The following is a 24,710-nucleotide window of genomic DNA, read 5'->3' on the forward strand; positions in this document are numbered from 1 at the left end:
CGGGAGCGGGGTTCGGATCGGGATCAGGACCGGCATCAGCACCGGGAGCGCTCCCGAGCTCCCGCAGCCGCCCCCGCATCAGCGCAGCCCCCGCGCTGTCCCGGCGTGCCCCGCGCGCCGCGCGCCCCCGCCCTCCCTCACTTCCGGTGTCCGGCAGTGGCAGCGCCGCCGGCGGCGCCCCCGCTCCCCCGGCGCAAGGGGAGGGGGGCGTGGCGAGGGGGCGTGGCCGACTGAGAGGCCGCCGCCCAATCACCGCCCGCCGCTGGGGGAGAGTGGGCGGGGACAGTGCCGGCACGCGCCGCGCGGTCCCGCCCCCCCCGCGCCCCCCCCGCCCGCCGCGGGCTCGCGCCCCGCGCGCCCGAGGGAGCGTCGGGAGCGCGCCCGGGCGCCCCCCCCTTCCCCCCCTCCGCCGGGTTCTCCCCCCCCTCCTCCGCCCTCCGCCCCCCCTTCCCCTTCCCCTCCCCACCCGGGAGGAGAGGCACGGAGTGACCGACGGAGCCACCGCTCCGGCCGCTCCGACACCCCGCTCTCCTCCATGGGGCACAGGTAAGCGCGCCGCCCCCCGCCCCCCGGGGCGAGCGGGGGTCGCCATGGCCGCCCCTCCACCCCTCGAGGGGCGGCGGGGAGCCCCCCCCCGCCTCTCCCGCACCGCCGCCCCGGTGTTATCCCCGTTATTACCGCCCTTATTATGCCCGTTTTGCTCCCTATGCCCGCTTTTATCCCCGTTTTTATCCCCGCTATTCCCCCCACTGGCCGCCCGCCGCGGGGGGAGCGCGGCCGGTCGCGCCCTGCCCGCCGAGGGGGGCACGGAGCCTTCTTTGGGACGCGATGTCCTATTTGGTGTGGGTGGATGGCTTAACTTGGTAAGTGCCGGGTTTAACCCCCCTCCCCCGGCCCTCCCCTCCCCTCGCTCCTCCGCCCGCCCCCCCCTCCTCCCCGTAACCTCCAAAAGGGGAATTTTCCAGCTGGTAATTTCTGCTGCGTCAACACCCAGCTCAAGGGAGAGGAGAAGAGACAAGGGGGCATTTTAACAGCAGCTCCACTTGCGGATAGCCAGCCTCAATCCCGGCTCCAGCATTAAAACCCTTTCCGCCCCCTAAAAACCAGCATCCGTGCAAGTTGGACCAAGAGTTTGTCAGGAGTGTGGTTCAAAACTGCTTGGAAAAAGGGATGAGGTAATAATACTGGTGAAGCATGTTGTATTTCTCTCTTTCTGCGTGTCTCTCTTTCTCTTTCTCCCTCTCCTCTCTCCTCTTTTTTTTTTTTCTTTTTTTTTTTTTTTTTTTTAAAGCCAGGCCTGTTTTGGGTTATTGTCTCCCCCTAAAGCCAGACATAGATCGCCTGGCCTTGCCTCCATTTTAATTGCAGGCTGAAATGGGGGAAGTGACCCTCTTTTAAAAAAAGAAATACAAAAAACCCCAACAAGCAAACAAACAAAAAAAGCCTTGAAAGAATAATGCTGTTCCTTTGGGGGGGATATAGGTGATTTTTCATAAGGCTGTAACAAGTGCAAAAGTGGCTGGAAATGTTCTCTGTCATGCTGGGAAACTAGTGAGGTGTCCTCCCCCCTCCCCAGAAAAAAGTGCTGGTAGAATTTGGCGGAGGGGAGAAGGAGAGGTGCTGGGAAAAGCAGGGGTTGTGCTGCTGGATTGCCTTTGTGTCTCTGTAAATAGACATGTCAGTTCCCAAAGTAATACAAGTAGTGTCTGATAACTCAATCCCAGATGACAAATAGAGAATGGAGCAGATTTTCAGGACTGTAATAGTGGGAGGATTTCTCTTTTGAAACGGAGAGGAGAAAAAAAGATGTTGGTACCTCCTGAGGAGGTTCTTCCCCGGCACGTTATTGTGGAGCGGAGCATTCGGACGGAATCCGGAGACATAAACCCATATTTATTTATCTTTACACCTGACCGAGGAAAGATAAACAAAGGAGAGTTTAACAGCTCTTTAATGAATTCCTCATGCTTTTTATTTTGCAATCCCAATGATTCATTTGGCAAGCTTTTCAGAACGGGATTATTATCAGCATTGTTTAAAGCCATGCTAATTAGGAGATGTGTTTAGCAAACAGTGGCGTTGTAGACACCTGTACCAAAGTTCGTGCATGCGTTTTAATTGCATCACTGGTATCATTTTTAGCATTTAGTTGCTGTCATTGAGATGTAGGTCTCAGTTTGTGGACTCAATCAAGTATTTATTGAGTGTGGGTTCTCTGTATGCACAGATCAGCCCTGCTACTAATGCCTTAAATATGTTTTCTCAAAAAAGACAGGGAGTATTTTTTCTCTTTTTATTTCCCTGTGGGGATTATAAGAAAAGGCAGTGATACCTAAGAATAGTGAGAAAAACATAATTTTTGAAGAAGAAGCTTTCTGTGACTGGATAGCTCTTTCACTTTAATCAATACCTCACTTTTATGCTTTTATAGCCTCTTTTAATTGGAAATAAAATTTGACTTTCCCCTTCTAAACTCTCTCACTGTTTGTCAAGTTTTATATTTTGAAATCCTTAGTGATGGAAAAAAAATGGGTGGAGTGTATTATTAGTCACAATATTTTCAACATGTGGTGAGGAATTACAGCTTTGAGGTGTTTCTTGGGAGCTGACAGGGAGCAGGCAGAGCAGAATGAGCTGCAGGACAGGATTCAGGGGGCTCCCAAATTGCTGAAAAATATCCCGTGGTTTGGTGCGTTCATGGGATAACTGAAATAGAAAACGAATCTTTTGGTTTTGATGCAGCGTGTCCAGGAGGGGGAAACTCACTCACAGTGAAACTTCACTCGCGGTTGTTTTCAGAGGCTGTGTGTTCGCCTGGGTGCAATTTCAGAGTCAATTTCAGGCTGGTACCAAAAACGGGGCATTCTAGTAACTCTCACCTTAGGTGTTTATTTCTGTGCTTGAAATGCTGCTCTGATCTGGGGTGTGTAGGACTGAGCCTTTGAAAACATGACCTGTACTTGGGGTTCTTGGAGGCTGGAGAAAATGGGCCACTTTCTCCCCGTGGTCTTTGTTTTCTGGGACAGTTGTACAACAGTGGATAGGTTCCTTGCAAGAGGATTTTTTTTTCTTTTTTTAATATCTGGAAGTGCTTTGAGGAAAACCAGTTTAGCAGCTCCCCCCTCCCCAGCAGCCCTCTGTCAAAAGGAAAAATGCCTCATGTTTGGAAGATCTCTTAATTGCCTGCTTTTCCTCTGGTGATGTGCTGTGTTTCTGTGAGGTTCAGCATATTCTTTTTGTCTTTGCTATCCACTTGGGTGGATTTTCTTTTTTTTAATTTTTTTTTTAGATCCGTGTTTTTGAAGTTTCTAAGCAAAGTTTCCTCTCCTCCCAGCAGCAGCAGGCTGACACCCAATCCAAACTGCCACTGCCTGCTTTCAGGGCAGAATTATTTCATAAACAGCTCAACCTTTCCCAGGACATTTTTCCCTTCGTGTTGCTGGTTTTTCTGGCTGCTCCAGAGCGCTCTGTAACGCTTTCCAGACTCCCCCTAAATTGGTAAAAAACATTCACAGGGGTTTTCCATGCTCCTATTTTAATGGGCAAACAGAAGGGCAGGGAGAGAGGGTTTAGTTGAAGTCTTTGAAGACCTACCTGCAGTTGTAATGGTTATCCCACATGTCTGTTACAATTCCCAGGAGGCAGCAATTTGTGTCCACTCCTGGCTGGCAGCACTACCCTGGAAAATTCAGACACTTTACACACAGAGATTAATTCCATTTTTATATTTCGCTCCTGGCTTGCATTAGGCTGGAATGTTTTGAAGTGTGGAGCTCACCTGTGTTTTCTGTGTGTGATATTTGAAACTGGGAGTGTGTTCATAGTGAAAGCGAGCAGGTTGTGTGCACAGAGCAGGGGTCATGTTGGGACCTGGCTGTGAGGCAGAGGCAGGAATTTGGTCTGTAGGAAATCCTGCCATCCTACTGCATCCCCAAAGCATCTCCGTGGGAGTTTTGGTGATATTTGGGCAAGCACACAAACAGTCAGGGCTCCAGTGTTAAAATTTGTTGCTTCAAAACTTCACTTTATTCCCTTCCCGAGGACTTTTTGTATGTTTGTGTTTGCAGCCCCCTTAAACACATCCTTCTGTTGGGTTTCTCAGTTCCTCTGGATCTGCACTCCTTTAGGCAGGATGAGAAATAAAAGCCTGTATCACTTCATGTGGGGCTTCTTTCCTTGAGCTGCAAGAGGGAAGAATCTCAACTTCCCTAAACAGATCAATAGATTTCTGGTTTGTGCTGCCTTGGATGCACAAGGGTGTCCAATTTAGAGGGAAAGCTGCTCTTTGGGACTCAGTTCCCATCCTCAAAGCTGCTCTTTGGGACTCAGTCCCCATCCTCCAGCTTTGATTGAATGTGCTGGTGTGTAACTTCTTGTTACCCATCTCCCCTTCTCTGAAACAGGGGTTTACTCAGCTCTCCCAAACATTTTCAGTTATACTGATGAAAAATTGTACTAAAAGTGCTTATTCTTCATAAAGGCAAACCAGTGTGAAGTCCTGGGTGAATTCCCTCTGGGATGTGGTAGAGTCCAGAGGCTGTGGGTGGGGTTTGCTGTCCCTTACCAAGTCAGCTGTGGTGCAGTTATTTTCTGAACAGTTGCTTTAACTTTCTTTCATACCCCTGTATTTAAGAAACATCATGCTGCTGCTGAGCTGCTGGTTTGGAATAGCTCCTGAGCACAGGGTGAGATCCTTGACAGCCATTCCAATGAGATGGAAATGTGTTCCCACTTGGCAGAGTTCAGTTGTGCATAGGTAAGGATGTCCCTGGCACAGGAGGGCAGAGGTGGCTTTGCTGAAATATGACAGGTAGATACTGAATTAGAGCTGAATTTCACCTTTTTGCCTTGATTTTTGGGGATGTGGCTGGCTTTTATCCCAGCCCAGACAGTGATGATCTTGTCCTGCTGCTCATTTGACTCATGTGTGCCCTTGGGAAGAAAAACACCCTGCAAATGTTGGAAGTTGTCCTGTGTTTGCTTTATAGTGACTCTGAGTTGGCATCTCCTGTACTGGAAAGAGGCACCAAGGTGTCAAAAGAACTCTACAAACACATCTATGAGCTTGTGTGTGGACTAAAATACACTTGTTAAGGAGAATGTCAGTGTGTACCAGGACCTCACCTGCCCAAGAATCCTGCTTAGAAAATGAGCAGGGTTTTGTATATTAAAGGATATATTTATACCTCTGTATATTGAAATACCTAGTTATCTTTCCTAATTATTTCCTTGCCATGTATTGAACAAACTGCTTATTCCATCCAAGTGAGTTTGCTTCCTGGTATTTCTCACCCCATGCAGAAGGGCTCTGCAGAAAGCTGATATTTCAGTATTTCAGGGCTTTGGCTCACTCCCTTAGAGGAAAGGGTTAAACAAAATTTGCACCTTTTGCACTGATACAGCATCTGAGGAAATGCCTTCCTGACTAGTGCTCAGATCATGCCATGAAACAGAAGAATCAATGGTCTGTATTGGACATTAGGTGCTTAAAATATCCAAACCCAACTAATTTAAGTGCCAATAAATGAAGTAGTCAGGGCCCAGTTGCTCTTAACAGTCCTGCTACTATAAGGCTGGAGAATGAGGTGGTGGCTAAATATAAAATGAGCGTTTTGACTTCCTTCTTGTTACCAATGTCTCCTTCTTGGCTTCACTCCCACCCCACGCTTTTTTTTTTTTTTTTTTTAGTAGTAGTTGATCAAATCTGGATTATGAGATTTGTGCTAAAAAGTAAACCAGGATCCTTACCTAGGGCAGGGAGGGCTTGTCCCATGAATTACACAAACAGAATTAGGTTGTTCTCAGAGCCCTTCATGTGTTATCTTTAGTTTTGCACTGGTTGATTCCTTTACTCTTAGATTATTCACGACTCCTTGTGTGTCTTTTAGGTGACCTTTCTGTTGGTTTTTACCCCTGATTTTCTTCTTTTTAAAAATCACCTCATGATTCTTCCTCCTTTGGCTCCCTCCCTTTTTACATATTGAGTTTGGGAACTTTGGCAAAGATCCCCTAATTAAAAAGCCAAAAGCCAATGAGAAAGTTTGGGGGAAACCATTCTTCAGGGCAATTCCCAGTGTGAAAAGTTTACAGTTCTCTAATCCTCTTTTTTTTTAAGGTACTTTTTATGTTGTTTTTTTTGACTAATAGATGCACAAGGGCAGAGGTTTTTTGCTTAGATTTCCTCTGTGTCTTTTTAAAGTAAAAGCTTAAGATTTTGTAGGAGATCTTAAGGAGATCTAATGGCACTTGGACAGGTAAGTGTCACATGAACCACAGGCATTTGAATTTTTCAGGTTGTTTTTTAATCTTTGCTGCTACATTAGCAGATATATCTGGAGCTAAATTCTTATATTTTTTTGATGTCACCAGACTTCTCAAGCCTGGTACCCTGTGCCAGTTCTGCCAAGTCCTTGCTGTGTTCTACAGGGTCCATGACATGAGTAGTGTTGGGTCTGTTTTTCTCCTGGTGCACCCAGATGAGAGAGAGAGCAGAGATCAAAAACGGGGGAATGATTTGAGCAACTGTTATTGTACCAGGATGGGAGACAGGCAGATGGACAGGGCTGGAAGTTCTGGGGAAATGAATAAGGGAAATGCAGAGGAAATGCAAGTGCAGTGGAAATATTTCTGCGGGCGAGCAGCTGGAACTGGGTGCGCACACCTGTGCCCTGGTGCAAAGGTGCATCCTGTGGGATCAGCAACTTGTTACCCACTGGAATATTGCATTTCAGGTGCATAGCTTTTACAGGCATGGAAAGTAAAGCTTCTGTTAGTTATTTACCTCTTCATTTTTGTGTTTGGGTTGTTTCTTTGTTTTTGTTTTTTGTTTTTTTAAGTATTTTTTAATGTTTGCAAGAGAAGCAAAGTGCTTTCCTCAGTACCTTTGTGGTTAAAATCTGGGGGTCATTGCTGGCTTTTGAAGGCTGTGATTCAGTTGAGCTGGATGGGAATAAAATTCAAATCTGTTCTTTTCACACAACATGGACACATGATTTTTCTGTAACCTTAGGCAAATATTTTGGTTTGGAGTGGAATCACTATAACCATGAGGTGAGATTAATTCCAACCCCATTTAAAGCGTGTGGGTGGCAGAGGGCACAGAAACATTAACTGAAACTTACATGTCAACTGAAACAATGTTGTTAAATTTTCTTTAAATCCTTTTATAAACTGCTGGTTTTTTAGAGTGACATTTTCAAAGCACTTCTGGAAGCATAGTCAGGAGTTGTTAACAGTCTTAATACTGGTATGTTAAACTCCTTCTTTACATTAACACAAGGGCTAAATAATATTTCCTGTGATTAATTATAGGAATATATCAGAATGTTTCTTGTTAAATTGGCAAACAGTGTTGTAAATGCGCAGTTATTTTAAACATTGCTTGTAATTATGTGAAACTTGAAGGGCTTTGCATTGAGTTAAAATTTGGATTTTAATTTTTGCCTTCTATTCTTTCCATTCTCAAACACAGGACATCTGATGAACCTTCTGGAGCTTCTCAGCAGAGACCATTCTCCTCTCTTCATTGAAACATGCACTGTCCAGCTGTGAAACATTGCAAGGTTTATTTTTGCTGACAGGAAACACTTTCAAGTATCGGTAAGCTCTCAGCATTTCAAAGATATTTTTGTCATGTGGTGCAGGAAAGAGAAAGGGGACCTGGAGAGAACGTTGTTATGAGAGCTGAAACTTCCTCATAAAACTTGACTTAACAATTATAACAAAGGCTCATTTAGAAATCTTGGTCATCTGCAAGAACTGGAGAAATACCTGTGGTTGTTCTGCTCCTTCCTTGTGGCAGAGGTGCCTCCATCCATCACAGTCCCTTGGTTCTCATCTGTTTGATCACAACAGGGAAACAGGTGCACAGCTCCAAGCAAAGAAGAAAAAGTGCAGGGCTCAGCTTTGCCATTTTTACCAATCTGTTCTGGCTCTTTTTGTGCTCTGGGACAGGTGTAAGTGAGAGTTTTAACAGTAGAAATACATACACCTTGTTACACTTTGCTAACAAAGTAGTTTCCCATGTGTCTGGGTTGCTCTGGCTCCCTCACTTCACTCCTTTATTTTTTCTTAACTGTCCAAATAACAGCACTAAAAGGAGCTCGCCAAAACAATTGCTATGGAGAAGCAATCAGAAATAGAGAAAGGCAAGACTTGGCAGTCCAGAATAGAAACAGAGAACAAAGTCACTGGTGTTTGCTTCAATTGGGTCATATTTGTTTTCAAGATTTTCAGTTCTGCTGTTTGCCATAAGAATGCTTGGATTTTCCTAATTACTTTGTTTGTTTATTTGATATTTTATTTCACCTTCTATAATGACATTAATTTGTGTTGGAAAAGCTTCCTTAACTTTTATCTTCTGATGTTTCTTTTCACAATCTGTTACTACAGAAGGTCAGTCTTGAAATCACCAGTATTGATTTATAGCTTATTTTCATTAAGAGAGCTAATCTGTGTATTGAAGATATTTGAAATGCAGAGATCAAAAAGGACTTTATTATGGCTAACAATATGAAGTTTTGAATAAAGTAGACTCAGAAGTGTTAGATTTTAAATGTTGCCAGTGTGGTGTATATGCTACTCTGAAGAAAAGAGTCTGTTTTATACAAGAAAAATAGGTGTCTAAGATGATAGTTTTAGTGAATATGTCCTCACAGACAGAAGCCTTGGTGTAGTTGAACTATTCCTACTCCTTGTGCCTTGTAACCATAAATACTCAGGTTTTCTCTGAGAAGCCTGTCTGTAGATGTGGCTTACTATACCTAAATATTTGTATTTTACACAAAACTTTACAGATCTTGAGATTGTTTGGTCTCTTTCCAGTGGTTGGTGTCAGCCACTAGAAATTGGCAGCTGAACATTTGGAGAGCAAATTCTCCTGAGTATTCCACTGCAAATTTCTTTCAGGAGCTGTTCTGGTAGCTTTTAAAGCTCAGTATTTTATAGGTCAGATAAGGTGAGTCTCTTTAAAGAGTCATTAAAGTGAGAATGTTTTGAAAAGCTCCCAAACAGGAAACCCTGTTGTTCAAGGGTCTGATTGAAGTTTTAGTAGCTAAAATTAGACCTTTTTGTTCCCATACCTTTAAGAAGTAACTCTTGTTTACATTATTGCAAAGTGGTAACCAGGCTTTAATTCATTTCAATGTATTGATGTGCTTGGAGTTGACTTTTTTGGAATTCATTAAGTCACAAGTAAGGATGCCATAACTGTGAGTTTGGAGGGAAAGGACTTCAAAACATTTCACTGTTAGTTTATTGCTAATCATTTGTTCTGGTTTTGTTTTTTGTCATAGTTCTGTCTTTCTCCTACAAGAGTTCCCACCAGTGCTGTCAGAAGGTCACAAACAGGGCACTACCTGTGCTGCCCTGGGGCTGTTGATGTCCTCAGCTGTTGTAGGAGAAACACTAGACCTGGAACCCAGTTTGTTACTGGTAAGAAATAATTGTCTTGGATTTCATTTGTTTATTTATTCAACATTGTAGTTTACATGTTTTCATTAACTAAATCTGCAAAAATCACTTGCTGCTTTTAATAACAATATAGCAAAATATGCATATCTGGTCTTTTATTCCCTCTAAAATTTTTAACTTTACAGTTTCTTAATTTTGAATTCTAATTACCCTCGTCCTGAGATGTGGAGGACAGCAGTTTTCACTTACCTCTCATTTTCAGTCCTGGTTTTCTCTTGAAATTCTTAATGTGCTGTCAGAGCTAATGAAGGTTAATAAATGGATTTTTCTCTGAAATCCTGTGTTTTGATTGCCCTTTTTTGCTGCCCAGCTCCTGCACATTGGCTGACCCATAACTTCAGGTGGATAGTTTGACAAGTGAAAGGCCACAGCCAAGTCTCTGGTTTAAAGTTTTGGACAAGAGTAAAATGTTTAATGATGACTCCCTGCTATTTTAAGTTGTGCTGCTGGAGTTAGATTTTCCTTGTTCTTGTTTGTACTGTGGAAACAAAACTTTAATGGATGGTGAAATGCTGGAAGTGTGCAGTGTTCTACTCTGCTGTTTTAACTTCACTCATGGACTTTCTGGATTGTGTCTGCTACAGATTCTAAACAGAGATGTTGTTTTAATGTTCTCTATGATGGGGCAGTGTTGGCTTGAAGTTGGAGAAATTTTAGTGAATCCTGAGCAGACCAATGTTAATAAATTTGTGTAGGGATTTGGGGCTCTTTTTGCCCTGCAATCACTGACAATTCAGTGGGGCTATCAAGTTTGGTAATGAAAATGGAATTAGTATTTTTCTTTAAGTTTACTGAAAATCACGTGCCTCCCAAATCCCTGCCCTTTCTGTACTTCTATAGGTGAATGGTGAAACTTTTATTTTCTTCCTGTGAGTCCCAGCCCATGAGCCCCTGCACTGTTGGGCTGCAGTTAAACATTCCCATCCCTGCTCGTCAGGGAGAAATGCTGCTCCTTGTTTGCATGAAACCCTGAGCCCCGAGTGACCCCTCTGGCCCGAGGCTCTGGTTTGAGCTATTTACAAACATCTGCCTCTTTCTCCTCCAGTTCAGAGCTGTGGTTGGGATGACCAACTTAAAACACGGGATGATTGGTTTCAGGAATCAGAATGGGGTAAAGGAGTTTATTTTTTGGCAACTGTTCCTTTTTGGAACTGTTACTTATATCTATTTTGGACAAAGATGATCATGTGAATATAGTTTGGTGTTATATAGTATCAAGAAATTGAAACTCTCTCAGAATTGTGTGCTGCCGTTCCTCAAACACAGGTGTGGGAAAACACTGCTGTTGTGGAAATTGTGGAAATCCTGAGCAGTGTCTTTGCACAGAGTTACCCTCCATGAAAATTCTGAGTCTCCTTTTTCTCTCCTTTACTGTTTTTTTCAGTTCCTAAGGGGTTTTGTTCTCCATTCTTTTCAGCACAGGGCAGATGGGGAGTAGGAATCCTGTGCGTTTCTGTTGTCTTTAACTGGATAAGAGTGAAACTTGCATGCACACAGTGTCTTGTTGTGCAAGGAAGCATTTCAAACCCAATCTCACCTTACAGAGCTCCTTTGCAGAGGAATTTTAAAAATGTTGGAATGTCTTGGGAGTGGAAACATGGACAGGACACAGGGGAAGCAGAGAAGTGGGGTGTGTTTGTTGGGTTTTTGTGTAATAAAGCATTGGAGTGAATTGGAGTTCTTCCTTAATCTGTTTTTACTTTTCTCTGAAGGGAGAGGGGGGAGGAAACAACACATTTTTGGTTAAATTCCAGTTGGCATGTTTTCTCTAGGGAGCAGAGTGGTGGAGGAGTGCACTAGTGAGCATTTTGGTGCTCTTCACCTTTGGTCTTTGGTTTTAAGTGGAGAAACATGCTGAGAAAGTTGATACAGATGAAATGCCATGCAGTTTAAATCTTCAGTTCTCTTACATTCTCAGAAAAGAAAAAGTAACTAACCAACAAATCCTAACAACAGCAATCCCCCCCATCAAAAAAAAAAAAAACCAAAAAAAAAACAACCAAAAAAACAAACCTCCAGGCCTTTTTTCCCCTGTTTTCTTTCTGAGGGAAGGAAGTTTATTTTTGTCCCCACTATTTCCCAGGGGACTGCTCTGTAGAGGATTTTGTGTGCAATTCATTTGTCATCTGTGACTTTTTGTCAAAATGTAAGTAATGCACTAAGATTTAGCTGCAACAAATTTGTTCCCCCCTAATTTTAGTGATGTTAAGATTTTGGTTAGGAGACTCATTCCTGGGCTGAGAAATTTGCCAATAAATAAATATTTACTCTTCTTAAAACCTTTCCAATGGGAAGTGAAGTGTGATTTAGAATCCTACTGGGCCATCATGTGCTATTTTCATGTTTAAATAACTGTATTGGCAGTGCAAAATAAACCACTTCCATAGGTTCACTCTAGCTAGGGTTAAAGATTGTATAAATTATTTATACTTACTTCAAATGAGGATTTTCTGATATGAGAAATAAAAGCAAGCCTGTATTTTATAGAAGTTTGCATGAAAGTGACTCTTAAATCTGCTCACTTTGTGTTCTTCTTGCTGTTAGGTGCAATGGTTTGGTTTGGGACATTTTTTTTAGTTCTTTTTGGAGGAGTAATAGACTTGAGTTACTGTACTGCCTGCAAACTGGCTTATGAAGAAAGCCTGATCTGCTACAATTTTATTTTGTGGAAAATCTTGAGCTGAGCTTTCCTGGTTCATTGGCTTCCTGGAAAGTTTTGTTGTGGCCATGTGGCCTAAAGAATTCTGGTAGATGCTCAACTTTTAAAGCCTTCATGTACTAAAAAGACCTGAGATAAACCAAAGAAGACATCATTAATCTTTGAGGTCTGTTTCTAAGAAATCTCCAGTTTATTCCATCTTCACTGTGCTTCTGCAGAAGTTTGAAGGGTACAGCTTTTCTGAAGAAATCTTTCCACAACATTTTTTAAGTGGAAATAAATATCCTTACCAGGGAAAGGGAAAAAAAAAAAAAAAAGAAAAACAAACCATCAACAAGCCACAAAACAGCATGTGAAATTGGAACACAAGAACAGGGTTTTAAAGCTTCCTGAATTTTTAACTACTAGCAAATTGCCTTAAATTTCACTTGGATTAATTCCCTGGTGATCCTTGACATTAAACGGATGTTCTGGTTTGACATGGGTAGACAGAAAACTAATTAATTCCTCTGAATTTGAGGCATATTTAATTTTCTCCCCTAAAGACCTCTTGTTTAAAAGGTGCAATGCTGTGACAGATGTTGGATGTGGAGTGATGGGTGTGAGGGAGCAGACCTTGTGACAGAGGAAGATCAAGACATCTACAGTAATAATTCTTGATTTGGAAACTGTTACATTTTATTGATTACACTGAACACAGGAGTATCCACCTCACTGCTTGCTTGAAGGAGCTGTAATGTGCCCACCTCAGTGGTCAGAAAGGAGTCTTGCAGAGATTTTTGTGTCCCTGTGTTTAGTAAAAATTCCCTGGTGTCTTTTCTCTATCTTCTATTTCCTAAGAGATGGGCAAGAGCTCCATCCATCCATCCATCCATCCATCCATCCATCCATCCATGTCAATGCCTGAACCTCAAAGTGCTCCAGTGTAAACCAAAAGTAGCAAGAGACATATTTGAAATTCTGTATTTCTGCCACAGGCAGCTTAAAAAAGGACAAGATGTATCTGAAGTGAATGTTATCAGTGGGGGGGAGACCTGACCCAATGAACTAAACTGAATAAATGTATGAGATAGCAAAGAAATAAAATCTCAAGGAATTGATACCATTTCCAGTTCAAGACTATTTCCAGTTCAAGAAGGAAAAATGTGCAATAAATTCACAAGAGCAAGTGGAGACATTGACAAATACTGTGATGCTAATCTGTATGAAGTTGAGGAAGAGAAAATTACCCTTGCAGGAGATTTCCTGTCCCTCCTCCCCACAGTTCCAAGGAGCTGGTGTCTTGGAATATGGATTTTAATATCCATGAAGGAACAGTGAAAGGAAATGCCATATCCAGAACATTCTGACTCTTTCCTCACTGTGGGCTCTGAGGTTTTCTTCCATCTTCCCCTGAATTGTGTGGATATGGCAGCTGTTGGAGACACGACTGGTGATGGACAGCTCACTTTATCCTATGTGGCAATTCATATTTCCTGAGGGGACTAAGCTGACTCTTCAACTCCTAAAAGTAGATGCAGTAGTGGTTTCTGGAATAAAGACAAAACTGAGCTGTCACTCTGCCTTAGGAGGTGGTTCTTTCCAACATGGAGATGTTGGGAAGTGCTGGCAGCCACCTCCAGAGCCTGGCTTAGAGAGATGCTGTGCTGACTGGTGCCATCACAACCTTTTCAGGCCAAACACCTGAAAATTAATTTATTTTTCTTTCCATACTCCCCAGCCTTGATTCTTGGTTTGATTTTCATTGATTTATTTTGTTTATTTGAGACAGAGGTGGTGTCTGGGTGAGGATTTGGTTTGAGGTCTCTGGGCAGATTTCTGTGGTAAATAGGTGTGTGCAGCTGCACTGGTATTGACCTCTTTCAGTTCAATAAAAAAAGAAGAAAATATTGGCTTCTCTGTGCATTCTGTGCTTAATTCTGCAGAAAAGCTGCATGGTTTGAAGGGGATGAACACAGTTCACCCTACCTGTGTTGTAGGAAGAATGTCTTTCCTCTCTAGAGGGAAGCAGACATTTCTCAATGACCAGGGACCAGCTGGCCTTGCAAATTAGGATTTTTGGGGCTGCAGAGAGGCAGCTCCATCCTTGCAGAACTGGAGAAGCTTGGAGCAGTCTTGCATAGCTTGAACTTTTGAATCCTCAGGTGTCTCTCTAGAAGATCCCTCCTCACGGATGTTCTGTGGGCTGGGAGGTGCTTTTCCAGCCCACGGTGACTCAACTGCAGCTATTTTGCTCCTGCCAATGATAATAATAGCACAGGGCAGGGGAAGGGGGCAGGGTACTTGTGGATCTGTGTTCCACAGCCCAGGAAACACACTTGAATGTGCCAAGGAAACTTCCTGAATCTCGGCTGTGCTGCCCACTGCTGCGAGCCAGTGGGAGCAGATGGAGCTGAGCTTGTGTGTGAGCTCTGTGCATGTTGGAAAGGTGCTCCAGGCTGGAAACTCCTCCTTAAAGCCCGTGCTAACCCTGAACCATGTGTGCTTTAAGGCTGTACGACCTCAGAGGTCTTGTTTTTATAAGTAACAACAAGTAGCTAAACCCAGGCTTCTGATGAGTGTGCCTGCACATAATAATAACATTTGGAACTGGGTCCAGTTTATGTGTGTTGACATGTGGACACTCATATCAGTTCTACAGTTGGGACTTTTTGTATTGGAACAAATTTTAAGCTTCTGAGAGAAAGGAGTAAGATATCCTTCACCTTGGTGTTCTTAAATAGTTGGACTATTAAACCACTGTTCTGTGGTAGATAAATCTGGATAGTAAGTTACAAAAAAAGTGGTGTAAGTTAGAGAAAATGGCAGAATTGAATGCCAGAGGGTTTGTAAAGCTGTGGAATTAAAGGCAAGTATGGAGTTGCCAAGATTGTAACTGGAAAAAATTCGATCTGAAAATCCTCACACTGCTGATTGCTGTCAACATTTAGGACCTTTTTTCTGTTTAGGGGTGTAAGAGGAGGATAATCTGGAGCATAACTTTGAAGATATGTTGCTGGCACTAGCTAGCCTTTTGTTTTGGATAATACTGCCAAATTTTATGAAAGGTGATCAAGTGCCCTGTGAATTTTTCTCAGCTTCATGTTGGTCATAAGGATTCTTTCTTTAGGTGATCATGAGAAGTTCTCTACTCAGTATCTGGGGGTGGCTGCAGGGTAAACTTGGAGATGTAAAGCAAGGAAATAACAGGTTTATTGCAAAGTATTGCTTGTAAGTAGTTCAGCTTCAAATAACGTTAATTTCATTGTTGTGATCTATTGCCAGTTTAGTTTGGGTGGGGACTTACAACTTTTCTTGGATTTGCTTGTTGCTCTTGTGACTTTTAAACTATTTTTATAGCCCCTCCATGGGAGTATAACAAGGGAAGTGCTTGGTTCAATTGGCTCTTGCTGTTTGAGGATTTCAGCTCCTCTGTGTGCTGCACACAATGCTTGTTCCCTCGAGGAAAATGTGTTACAGTGTGCCCCTCAGTAGGCTGTGGGCATCTGAGCATGGTTTCAAGTGCAGTATCTCTTTCAAAACCAGATTTCAACAAATTCACAGTAAAAACTGACAGCTGTTCTTCTCTGCTTACTTCAGATGGATTTTTTTTTACAAGTTTGTAGTAATTTAAAGAAACATTTGCTCTGGGATGTTACGAGCCGCTGGAGGATTGGCTTTAAATCTAGTCTTTTTTAATGTAAATTATTTGAAGTCTGGCCAAAGTAAGGTGCATTTTGTAATGAATGTGGAGGCATTGCAGGCAGGAGCTGTGTTTGTGGCACTCTTCCCAGATGAACCCGTTGCTTCTTTTGGTACAACCCGAGGTTTGTCTTGGATTTTGTAATCCTATCATTTCCTTCCCCCTGCAGGACTTGTGGAAGAGGAAACATAAAGATCTCCAGATGAATAACCGAAAGGAAGATATGGAAATTGCTTCCCACTACCGTCACCTGCTGCGGGAGCTGAACGAGCAGCGGCAGCACGGCATCCTGTGCGACGTCTGCATCATCGTGGAGGGCAAGATCTTCAAGGCTCACAAAAACGTCCTCCTGGGCAGCAGCCGCTACTTCAAAACCCTCTACTGCCAGGTGCAGAAAACCTCAGACCAGGCCACAGTGACCCACCTGGACATTGTCACCGCCCAGGGCTTCAAGGCAATCATTGACTTCATGTACTCGGCGCACCTGGCGCTGACCAGCAGGAACGTCATCGAGGTGATGTCGGCCGCCAGCTACCTGCAGATGACAGACATCGTGCAGGCCTGTCACAACTTCATCAAAGCAGCTCTGGACATAAGCATCAAGTCTGATGCCTCGGAGGACCTCGTTGATTATGAGCTGGGAGCCCCTTCCAGCAGCAGCACGGACGCTCTGATCTCGGCAGTGGTGGCTGGCAGGAGTATATCCCCGTGGCTGGCTCGGAGAACCAGCCCAGCAAACTCCTCTGGGGACTCAGCCATTGCCAGCTGCCACGAGGGAGGGAGCAGTTATGGCAAAGAGGATCAAGAGCCAAAAGCAGACAGCCACGAAGACATTTCATCCCAGTCTCTCTGGGCTAGTGACATGGGCTATGGGTCTATGCGTATCAAAGAGGAGCAGGTGTCCCCGTCCCACTACGGAGGGGGTGAGCTGCACTCTGCCAAGGATAGTGCAATACAGAGTGGGTTCTCAGAGCAAGGAGGGGATGGCTGGCAGCCCACGGGCCGCAGGAAGAACAGGAAAAACAAAGAAACTGTCAGACATATAACACAGCAAGTGGAGGATGACAGCAGGGCAAATTCTCCTGTGCTGCCCCTTTTGCCTGCCTCAGGATGGCCGTACAGCAGTCGAGACCCAAGTAAGTCATTCTTCCAGTTTTTGGGGATGAAAATGTTGAGTTAATTAGATCTGTTTATGGGATGATCTTATCAGCCTCTGGAATAGGAGCTTGCCAGAAATACAAAAATGTAGAAACTTGTATTGCCAGCAAAAGAGAAGCACCAAGCACTGTGTGGTTCAGTCAGGAGCCTCAGTGGAGGTTGGTCCTCCTGTAAAAGTGGTGGTTTTGTTTTGGCTTTGAACGACATGAATCACCCCAAAACCACCACTAAGTGTTGGAATTAATGAGAGAAAAGGTTAAAAGAATTTATTTTAGCAGGTGTGGACATTGATGTCAAGGTTGAAGAATTTTCCTTTCACTGTATATTGATGAGGTAATTACACCACACACGCAGGTGTAATTTAGTCTTACCGATAGCATCTTCAGAATTTCCTGATATTCAGGTGTCACTTTCTCTTGGGTAAGAAAACCACCATAGCTTCTTGCTGGTAATGGCAGGATAAGTGTTTGGTAACTCTCAAGAACAACATGTTTTTCTGAGGCATCACTATGGCTTCAAGTGCATTTTGATGTGTGACTGCTTGTGGTCTGAGACGAGTGGCTGCGTTTAAAGTGTGTAGCCAGCAAGAAAATTGTTTTCTTGACTTCCTTTGAATCTTCGGTAGTTTTTTTTTTTTTTGTCTCAAGATAACTGGCCCGTTTGATTCACTAATCTGTGACAGTAAATAGATTCAGGAATGCTTCTGGATTAGGAGTTTGGTGTTTTTTTTCTAAGGACTTATGGGAGTGTTAGTAAACTCTCTCAAGCTGACTTCAAGAACTTTGTGCTGTGAGTTAGCCTGTGTTTCATTGCATACCATGTCAGCCAGGAGAAGGGTGTGTGAGATTATAGACTTTTCTGTTGCCAAATTTGGATTAAAAAAGCAATACAAAGTGTACTGAAAGTCTTAAAAGTCTTTATGGGTTGAAAAAGGAGGTTGAAGTTGCTCACATATTGGAGTTTAAATGTGGTTTTCATTGAACAGTAATTCTGCAAATGTCTTGAGATTTATTATGTTTTATGGTTATCTGCTGCAGCAAGATAATTGCATGTAATTATTCTAATTAGCTGATGATAAAATCTAAACAACGTCATTTAAAAGAAAAATGCAAGATAATTTCAGGCAACAGTGATTTATGAAGAATCTCAATTTTTGCAATGCATGTATTTTATCCTTGTTTTGAGTGAAGACTCAGCATGGATTGCTTGGTCTCTGTTCTCATGCAACTATTTTTCATTTTCCATGGCATCCCATAGAAACAGCTCCATCACTTGTGCTGTCTGAGGGATGTGGGTTTGGACAGGTACCTGCAGTGGAACACATTTTGGAGTGGCTGCAGAAACAGAGCTGCAGCTCTGATCCTCTTGGAAAGCTGGGTGCAGACTGAGTATCTTTATGGAATACAGTGCACAACAGCAGAGATTACTGGAAGCTGAATGAAACTTAGATTATTTAATTCCTAATTGTTAAGGAATTAAATTGCAGTGGCTGCTCTCAGATGAGAGGAAGATGGCTCGGGGGGTTGACTCAGCACAGTGCTGAGACAGCATGTCAGCAGGCACATCAAATTATTTGTTCCAAATCTTGCCTTAAATGCAGTTTCCAATAAAGGAGGTGGTTTCAGTGGTGGGAAAAGGGCAACTGAATGGTGATGGTTGGGGGAAGAGTTTCAATATTCCAGCAATAGTGCTGGTAAAAGAAAAGAAAAAAATGAGCAGCAAGACTTCTTGCTGTCCAAAATGAAAAATGAACAGGTTTGGGGGCTGCCTGTGCTGGCAGTGGCAATTGGCAGAGAGCAGTGTGTCCATGAGGAACAAGGTGGGGCTGTGGAGACTGAGCTGCTCCTGGGCTCCCCAGATTGGCCATCTGGAGAGGTGAATGCAGGTGAAATTCTCATTTCTGCCCTGCTGGACTGGGAGGTTCCTCTGCATTGTGGGGCCTGAAATTGTGGAATGGGTGCATGTGGGCTTAGCAGCAGGGATTGTCCCTGCCTGTGTGGTAGGGCAGGTTGTGGTGTCATTGGGGATTTTTTCAGTATGATTTCAAAGGCTTTGAGATCCATACATGTTCAGTTTTGGTTAACCTTGGACACCTTGTCTACAGGCAGCCTCTCTCTCTTGGGTTGTGATAAACCTGTGGTTTGGGGAAAATCAAATGGGCACTCAGGTGAGGCTGCTGATCTTTCACTGTGAAGTAAAAGCAACCCTGCTACCCCAAAAACATCCCTGTCTGGGGCACTGCAAGCAGTGGGTCTTCTGCTCTTGCATGGGTATTTCCCATATCCAGCAGATGGGAGATTTTTCCCAGCAAACTTCATATCCTGAGCTACAGGGTAGTGCTTAGGCTGGATTTTGGTACCCCAGATTCTTCCCTCTCCTATTGGAATTCAGCAGTGCTGTAGGGCTGTTGCAGACTTGACTCCTAAGTGTGAAGAATAATTGATTTTCTTGTGTGCAAATGGGTAATGACACAGTGCAGATGCTTATAACAAGTATTTGGGCTGTGCTTAAATTTCAGCTTGAAGTTGTCTTTGATTTAGTCATGTCAGGTTTCATTTTTGAAAACAGACTTCATAGTCTGGCGCTCTCTTTTACCTCATTTATTTAGAAGTATCCCTATCAGCAATGTACACAGCTAAGATGGAAAGCTACTCACTCACTGAGGAAATGGGTGTTGAATGTTCTTTCAGAAGTCACTGGGAGGAAAGAAAGTTACCTAGAACTCTCTGTTCTTTGAGGCTTGTTCACTTTTCTGATCCTATCAGTTATTTTAAGGTGCTGCTTGCTAAGGCTGAAAGTTCTTGCTGGGTTCACTGGGGTGGTTCACAAATGCCTCTCTACTGCTGGGCTGACACAGACATTGCATTCTGGAAATGCAAAAGCTGATTAAGGAGAATTCTTCTTCAAAGCTCAGTCTTCCTCCTGAAATTGTGTAAGGTACTCTTTTGATCTTGGTTGCAAACAGCATTGCATTTCAGCAGCATTTTGGAAGAGGAAACTTGCAAGTAACCATTGCATCACCCTTTAAATACAGTGATTATTTGGGACAGATATTCACAAATTGAAAATATACTTCCTACTCCTCTATTATATATAGGATTATTTAATTCCTGTTACATTGCAAAGAAGTACATTGCAGTTATTGAAACTTGGCTTTTGAAACAACTCAGCTCATTCACACTCAGCAGTGGTGCTGTTATCAGTGGGAAAAAAACATTCTTATCAGTACAGGCAGGTGTATTAAAGCATCACAAATATTTAAGTAGACTATTTAAATACAAATCAATGATATCTCAAAAAAAGACAGAGATTTTATTTAAATTGAAAGGGTAAGAAAATTCCTTGTGAATCCATTGATTTCCCATATGCTGGTGGGGTGCTGTTGAGAGTTTTGGAATCTGACAACATTGGAGATTAAAATAAAAAGGAGTGTCTGGAGTAATCTTATTAATGTTAATCTAACATAATGGAAATAGCAAGAGATTGTTAATGTCTGCCATGAAGATTGTCTTTTTCTTCCAAGAAAGAGTGATCAAATGGGATTTGCAGAAGAATGCAAATGCAAAACTGAGGTGCAGGATTGGGGCTGTGATTCAGCTCTCAGTTTCTCAGGCAGTGTCAGTCAAGCACAAAGCTTGATGAGCACCATCTTTTCATGCTAGTCTCTATTTATTAATTTGGACTGTCTGTTTAGCATCAAACACATTTCTCATCCTGTTTGGGTTGTTCAGGATGTCAGTCTGTCATTCCTCGTAGGAAACATTCATATATATGTTTTCCTCATCAAGACACATTAACTTGAAGCAGCAGTTCTCCAAAGTAAACTGAAGGATGGGCTTTTATAAATAATAACTTTCTTCATAATTGAGCCAAGAAGAATTTCCTCCATGGACTTCCCAGAAGAACAGATCTGCCTTTTATTTTATGCCTTTTTCTCCAATTTTAGAGGTTTTCTACAGAAACATGTTTTTTAGTTTTTGTTATTTTTCATATCAAAGATGCTTATGAAATTCAGAAGTAGTCTTGTGCCTTGAACATCTTTATTTGCCTTTGGTTCCTGTTCCTTTAACCTTGCTGGATAAAAGTTTTCCAGGATTACACATCTTGAGGACTATGGGATCAGGTGGTGTTTGGAAAAGAGACTGGATATCTTCACTGTTAAACCAGCAAAGTGTTGGTTGGTTTTGCCTCTTCATGTAATGGAAAACTGTCACTTGAAGGGTGTCTTCTGAAGAATTTATTGACGGCTTTATTAATGTGTTAGTTCAAGCATGGTAGTTATGATTCAGGAATTTATTTCCAAGGAAATACTCCCACACATCTTCTGAGTGTTTGCACCCAAAAGCTGCAAGTGAATTTCTGTGTGCCAATTGACTGTGAAATGAAGCTAATTATTTTAAAAACAGAGCAGCCCTTTCTAAAGGCACCACAGTTTGGGAACTCTTTTCTTTCCTTTAACACATGCATTGGAATTGCTGTGCTCTGTTAAGAGCTTCAGGACTTGAGTAAGCCCAGAGTGGTGACCTCCATGGGAAGGACAAGCAGGGCTTTGCTGTATCCTCCTGACTTTGCAGAGCTCACAGTTCCTTTAACGTTTTCCCCATCAAAATCTTTAATTATGCACAAGTTTCCTCCCTCCTGGTGAGGAGCTGTTGCAGTTGCTGCCTTTCCAAAGCCACACGTGTGGCTGCAGTGCTGCTGCAGGAGCTCTGCTCCCCAGGAAGCCTGGAGACAGCTGCTCTCCTCAACATTCCCCATCCCTTCTTCTGTCCTGGTTTCCAGAGAGCAAATTATGATTACAGGAGCTGTTGGGAAGCACAGATGCCGAGCAGTTGGATCACATTGGGAGCTTACATTGCAAAAGGTTTCAAAGGCAGGCAAGGAAGAGCTTGTTCCAGATGAACTCAATTAAGTTTCTGCAGGTGAGGTCTCTGGACCTGAGTACAGGCAGGTTCATGTGTGGATTGCCTCAGTACAGGATGATTTTATTCTTGAAACAAAGTTGGTTTTTTCTCAGCAAGCTGCTGGGCTTCCTGTGACTCTGTCCCTTTATCAGCAAATCTTCAGATCTTCCCCTGATTCATATTTGCAAGTCATTATTAAATAAGTAATTCCCCTGAAAATTCCCCTGTTCCTGTTGTGGTATTTGGCAAACATATTGGTCCAACAGAGGAATCCAGATTTTGCAAAATGAGAAAGGGGGGGAAAGATGAGTGATGTTGGTACTCAGGATTCAGGTGTTTAAGGAACTCCTAAAGATTTTTGTTTTGTTCTACAAGAAAAAAGTGAATGTATTGAAGGAGGTGCTAAGAGAAGTGTTGGAAGTGGGCAGAGTTGAAATTATCCAGCCAGAAAAGTCACTGGGACAGAATACAGTCAGTTATTCTTCCTTTAAATGGATTTTGCTTTGAAGAGAGGGAGTCTTGAGTCTACCTGCCATGGTCTGAGTCCTGGCTGCAATGGGAAAACTTCCAGTGTTAATGGTTTTTTATAGCCATGACTGAAAACTGGGCTGGCTAAAACTTCAGTTGTCAGATAAATGTCTGATGTCCTAAAAACCAACACAGGCTCCAATTTTAATAATTTCCTACTTTTAGTTTGTTGCTTAGACCTTTTTTGTGCCTCATTTTGGAAAGATCACTTCTTAAGCAGGATAGATGTTTTGGATTAAAACAGTTTATTGGAAAGGTGGTGGAGTATTTTTGAGGGTAGGTAATAGTAAACTACAAATTGCCTGCTACTTGGAAAATTAAGTTAATTACTGCATTTCCCCACCTTCTTTTACAGCCATGACATTGCGGTTATGGTGCAAGGTGTTAAAATCTTTGCTACAATTGAGGAGGAGATGTTTTGATGGCCTGGTGACCAGTGATGCAGCCAGGCATGGAGGGGTTACAGCTCTGTGCTCTTGTGCCACCCCCTGAATTCTTTCTTAGCCCAAAATCGGCTTAGCCTGCATTCCTTGGGCTTAGGAGCTGCCCAGGTTCCTGGACCCTCTCTGGAACTCTTGGTGTGCCTGAAGCTGTGTGGAGGTGGCTGAAAGTTGCCTCAAAATGCAAAACCAAAGGAAAAAAACAAATCCCTGACCCCCAAGACCACTGATCTGTGCCCATATTGGGAATTTAGCAGAGGGTGCTCAGTGAATAATTCAGGGTCTCTGTATCACCAGAGCTACAGGCTAATGGAGCTATTAGGATACAATCTTTGCAGGAGTAACTTTGGAGTTTCTGTTATTGAAGGGTTAGGTCAGGTTATTTTCAAGTTTGGAAACTAAAATCATTGCTTTAAACCCAGACACACTTACTCCCTGGCTACACCCTGGCTTTAAAATGGTTCCACCCTAAACCAGCTTTAGCTCAATGCTCAGTGTCTGTTTCCTTTCCCCACCCTGCATTCCATTTTCCCCAGGCTCCCAAGCCCTCCTCCTCCTCTTCCTCCCCCCCCGGTAGCAGTTCTGATTCTGTTAATCTGCTTGAACTCCAGAGATCAGAGGCATTTCCCCTCTCTCTTCTCACTATTTTATTTATTCCTTGTGCTCTTCTTTAGGGAGATCTCAACTTCTCAAAAACCTTTTACCCCTTTTTCGGCTCTTTATTTTGAAATTATGAGTGAGAAATCAAGAATCTTTTAACATTTTAACATAAATTCTATTCCTACTTTGCAATCAGCCCTGTTCAAGACTTTAATTTCCTTATTTGCAGTGCTGCTTTTGCATTAAAATGTAGTAGGAATGAATTCTTAAGATGCAGTGCCTGGGAATCAAACCCAAGCTTTTCAGTACTGGTCTCTGATTAATTTTTTATTCTCTCTTTTTTTTTTTTTTTCCAAGGCACTTGTTTCTAAGGGTAAATATTTGTTCTGAGGATTTTCAGAGTTTATAACTCAGCATTCTGTCATATCACGAGTGCTAATATTCATATTTAATGTGGTACTTGAATGTTTTATTTCTGTCCCTTCGTGTTTGTGTCTGCCTCTGTCCTGAGGAGCAGCAGGGAACAGTGTCACTCCTTTTATTGCCTGAATTAGGAGACTTGGAAAAAGAGGTTAAGCTTGCAGTACTGTTAAAGTGATAGTCTCAAGTTACTCTACAATTCTCTGCATATTTTGGAGAAGGAAGAGTGGCTTAAGGTATTTCTGTACTGCCCAGTCATTCCTTGCTCCAAGGATACTTTATTATCCCACTTTAGAATTGTTTCTAAAACAATTAACTCACCTGGTTAAACCATTACTCTCTTTTTTGGATTTGTTCAGTTCTATCTTTTTTAGGAAGATCAGCAGCTGCCAGGTTTGCTCTGTAGCCCAAGGAACAGCTGACTTGAGGTCACTGATAGGAGGTGGGGAAGCAGCAAAAAGCAGCAGGGTTTGGGCCAGGAGCTCCTTTTGCTGACCACAGGAAAGAGTCTACAGAACTTGATTCAATGGTAGAAAAACAAATATTACGGGAAAGGGATGAAAATTGATTATTTTTTTTCCAGGTACCTGGAGGAGTGGAGGGAATTTTCCAGTTATTTGTATGCTGATTACTGTTTTGAGGAAGACAAAGATGGGGATACACTTGTGCTTGCAACATGCTGCAGGAATAGCAACATAAAACCAGGTCATATTTGTGTAGAACAAGGCTGGTTTATTTTAGCAGGAGTGTTCTAGAGCTGGTGAGGAGAATGTTTCTGTTGGTAAAACACAGAGAGTGAACATCCTATGGCTGTAGGCTGGAAAATTATATTGGAGCTGGCATGGGCT

At 42.8% G+C, this 24,710-nt stretch overlaps 1 protein-coding gene across 7 annotated transcripts in view; it reads left to right on the plus strand.

Moving 5' to 3' along the window:
* Positions 1-447: 447 nt before the first annotated feature.
* Positions 448-24,710, plus strand: part of ZBTB46 (zinc finger and BTB domain containing 46) — a 48,401-nt gene continuing 24,138 nt past the window's right edge. For 2 of the 7 annotated variants that reach the window (XM_064729831.1, XM_064729837.1), the window contains exons 1-5: positions 448-546; positions 995-1,175; positions 7,472-7,599; positions 9,294-9,432; positions 15,982-16,948. In XM_064729831.1, coding sequence (XP_064585901.1) covers positions 9,379-9,432; positions 15,982-16,948 — 1,021 coding nt within the window. In that variant the 5' untranslated portion in view covers positions 448-546; positions 995-1,175; positions 7,472-7,599; positions 9,294-9,378. The other 5 variants (XM_064729834.1, XM_064729832.1, XM_064729833.1 and 2 more) reach the window with 5 other exon arrangements.

This window comes from Zonotrichia leucophrys, chromosome 20 (assembly GCF_028769735.1).
Source record: "Zonotrichia leucophrys gambelii isolate GWCS_2022_RI chromosome 20, RI_Zleu_2.0, whole genome shotgun sequence".
NCBI classification, from domain to species: domain Eukaryota; kingdom Metazoa; phylum Chordata; class Aves; order Passeriformes; family Passerellidae; genus Zonotrichia; species Zonotrichia leucophrys.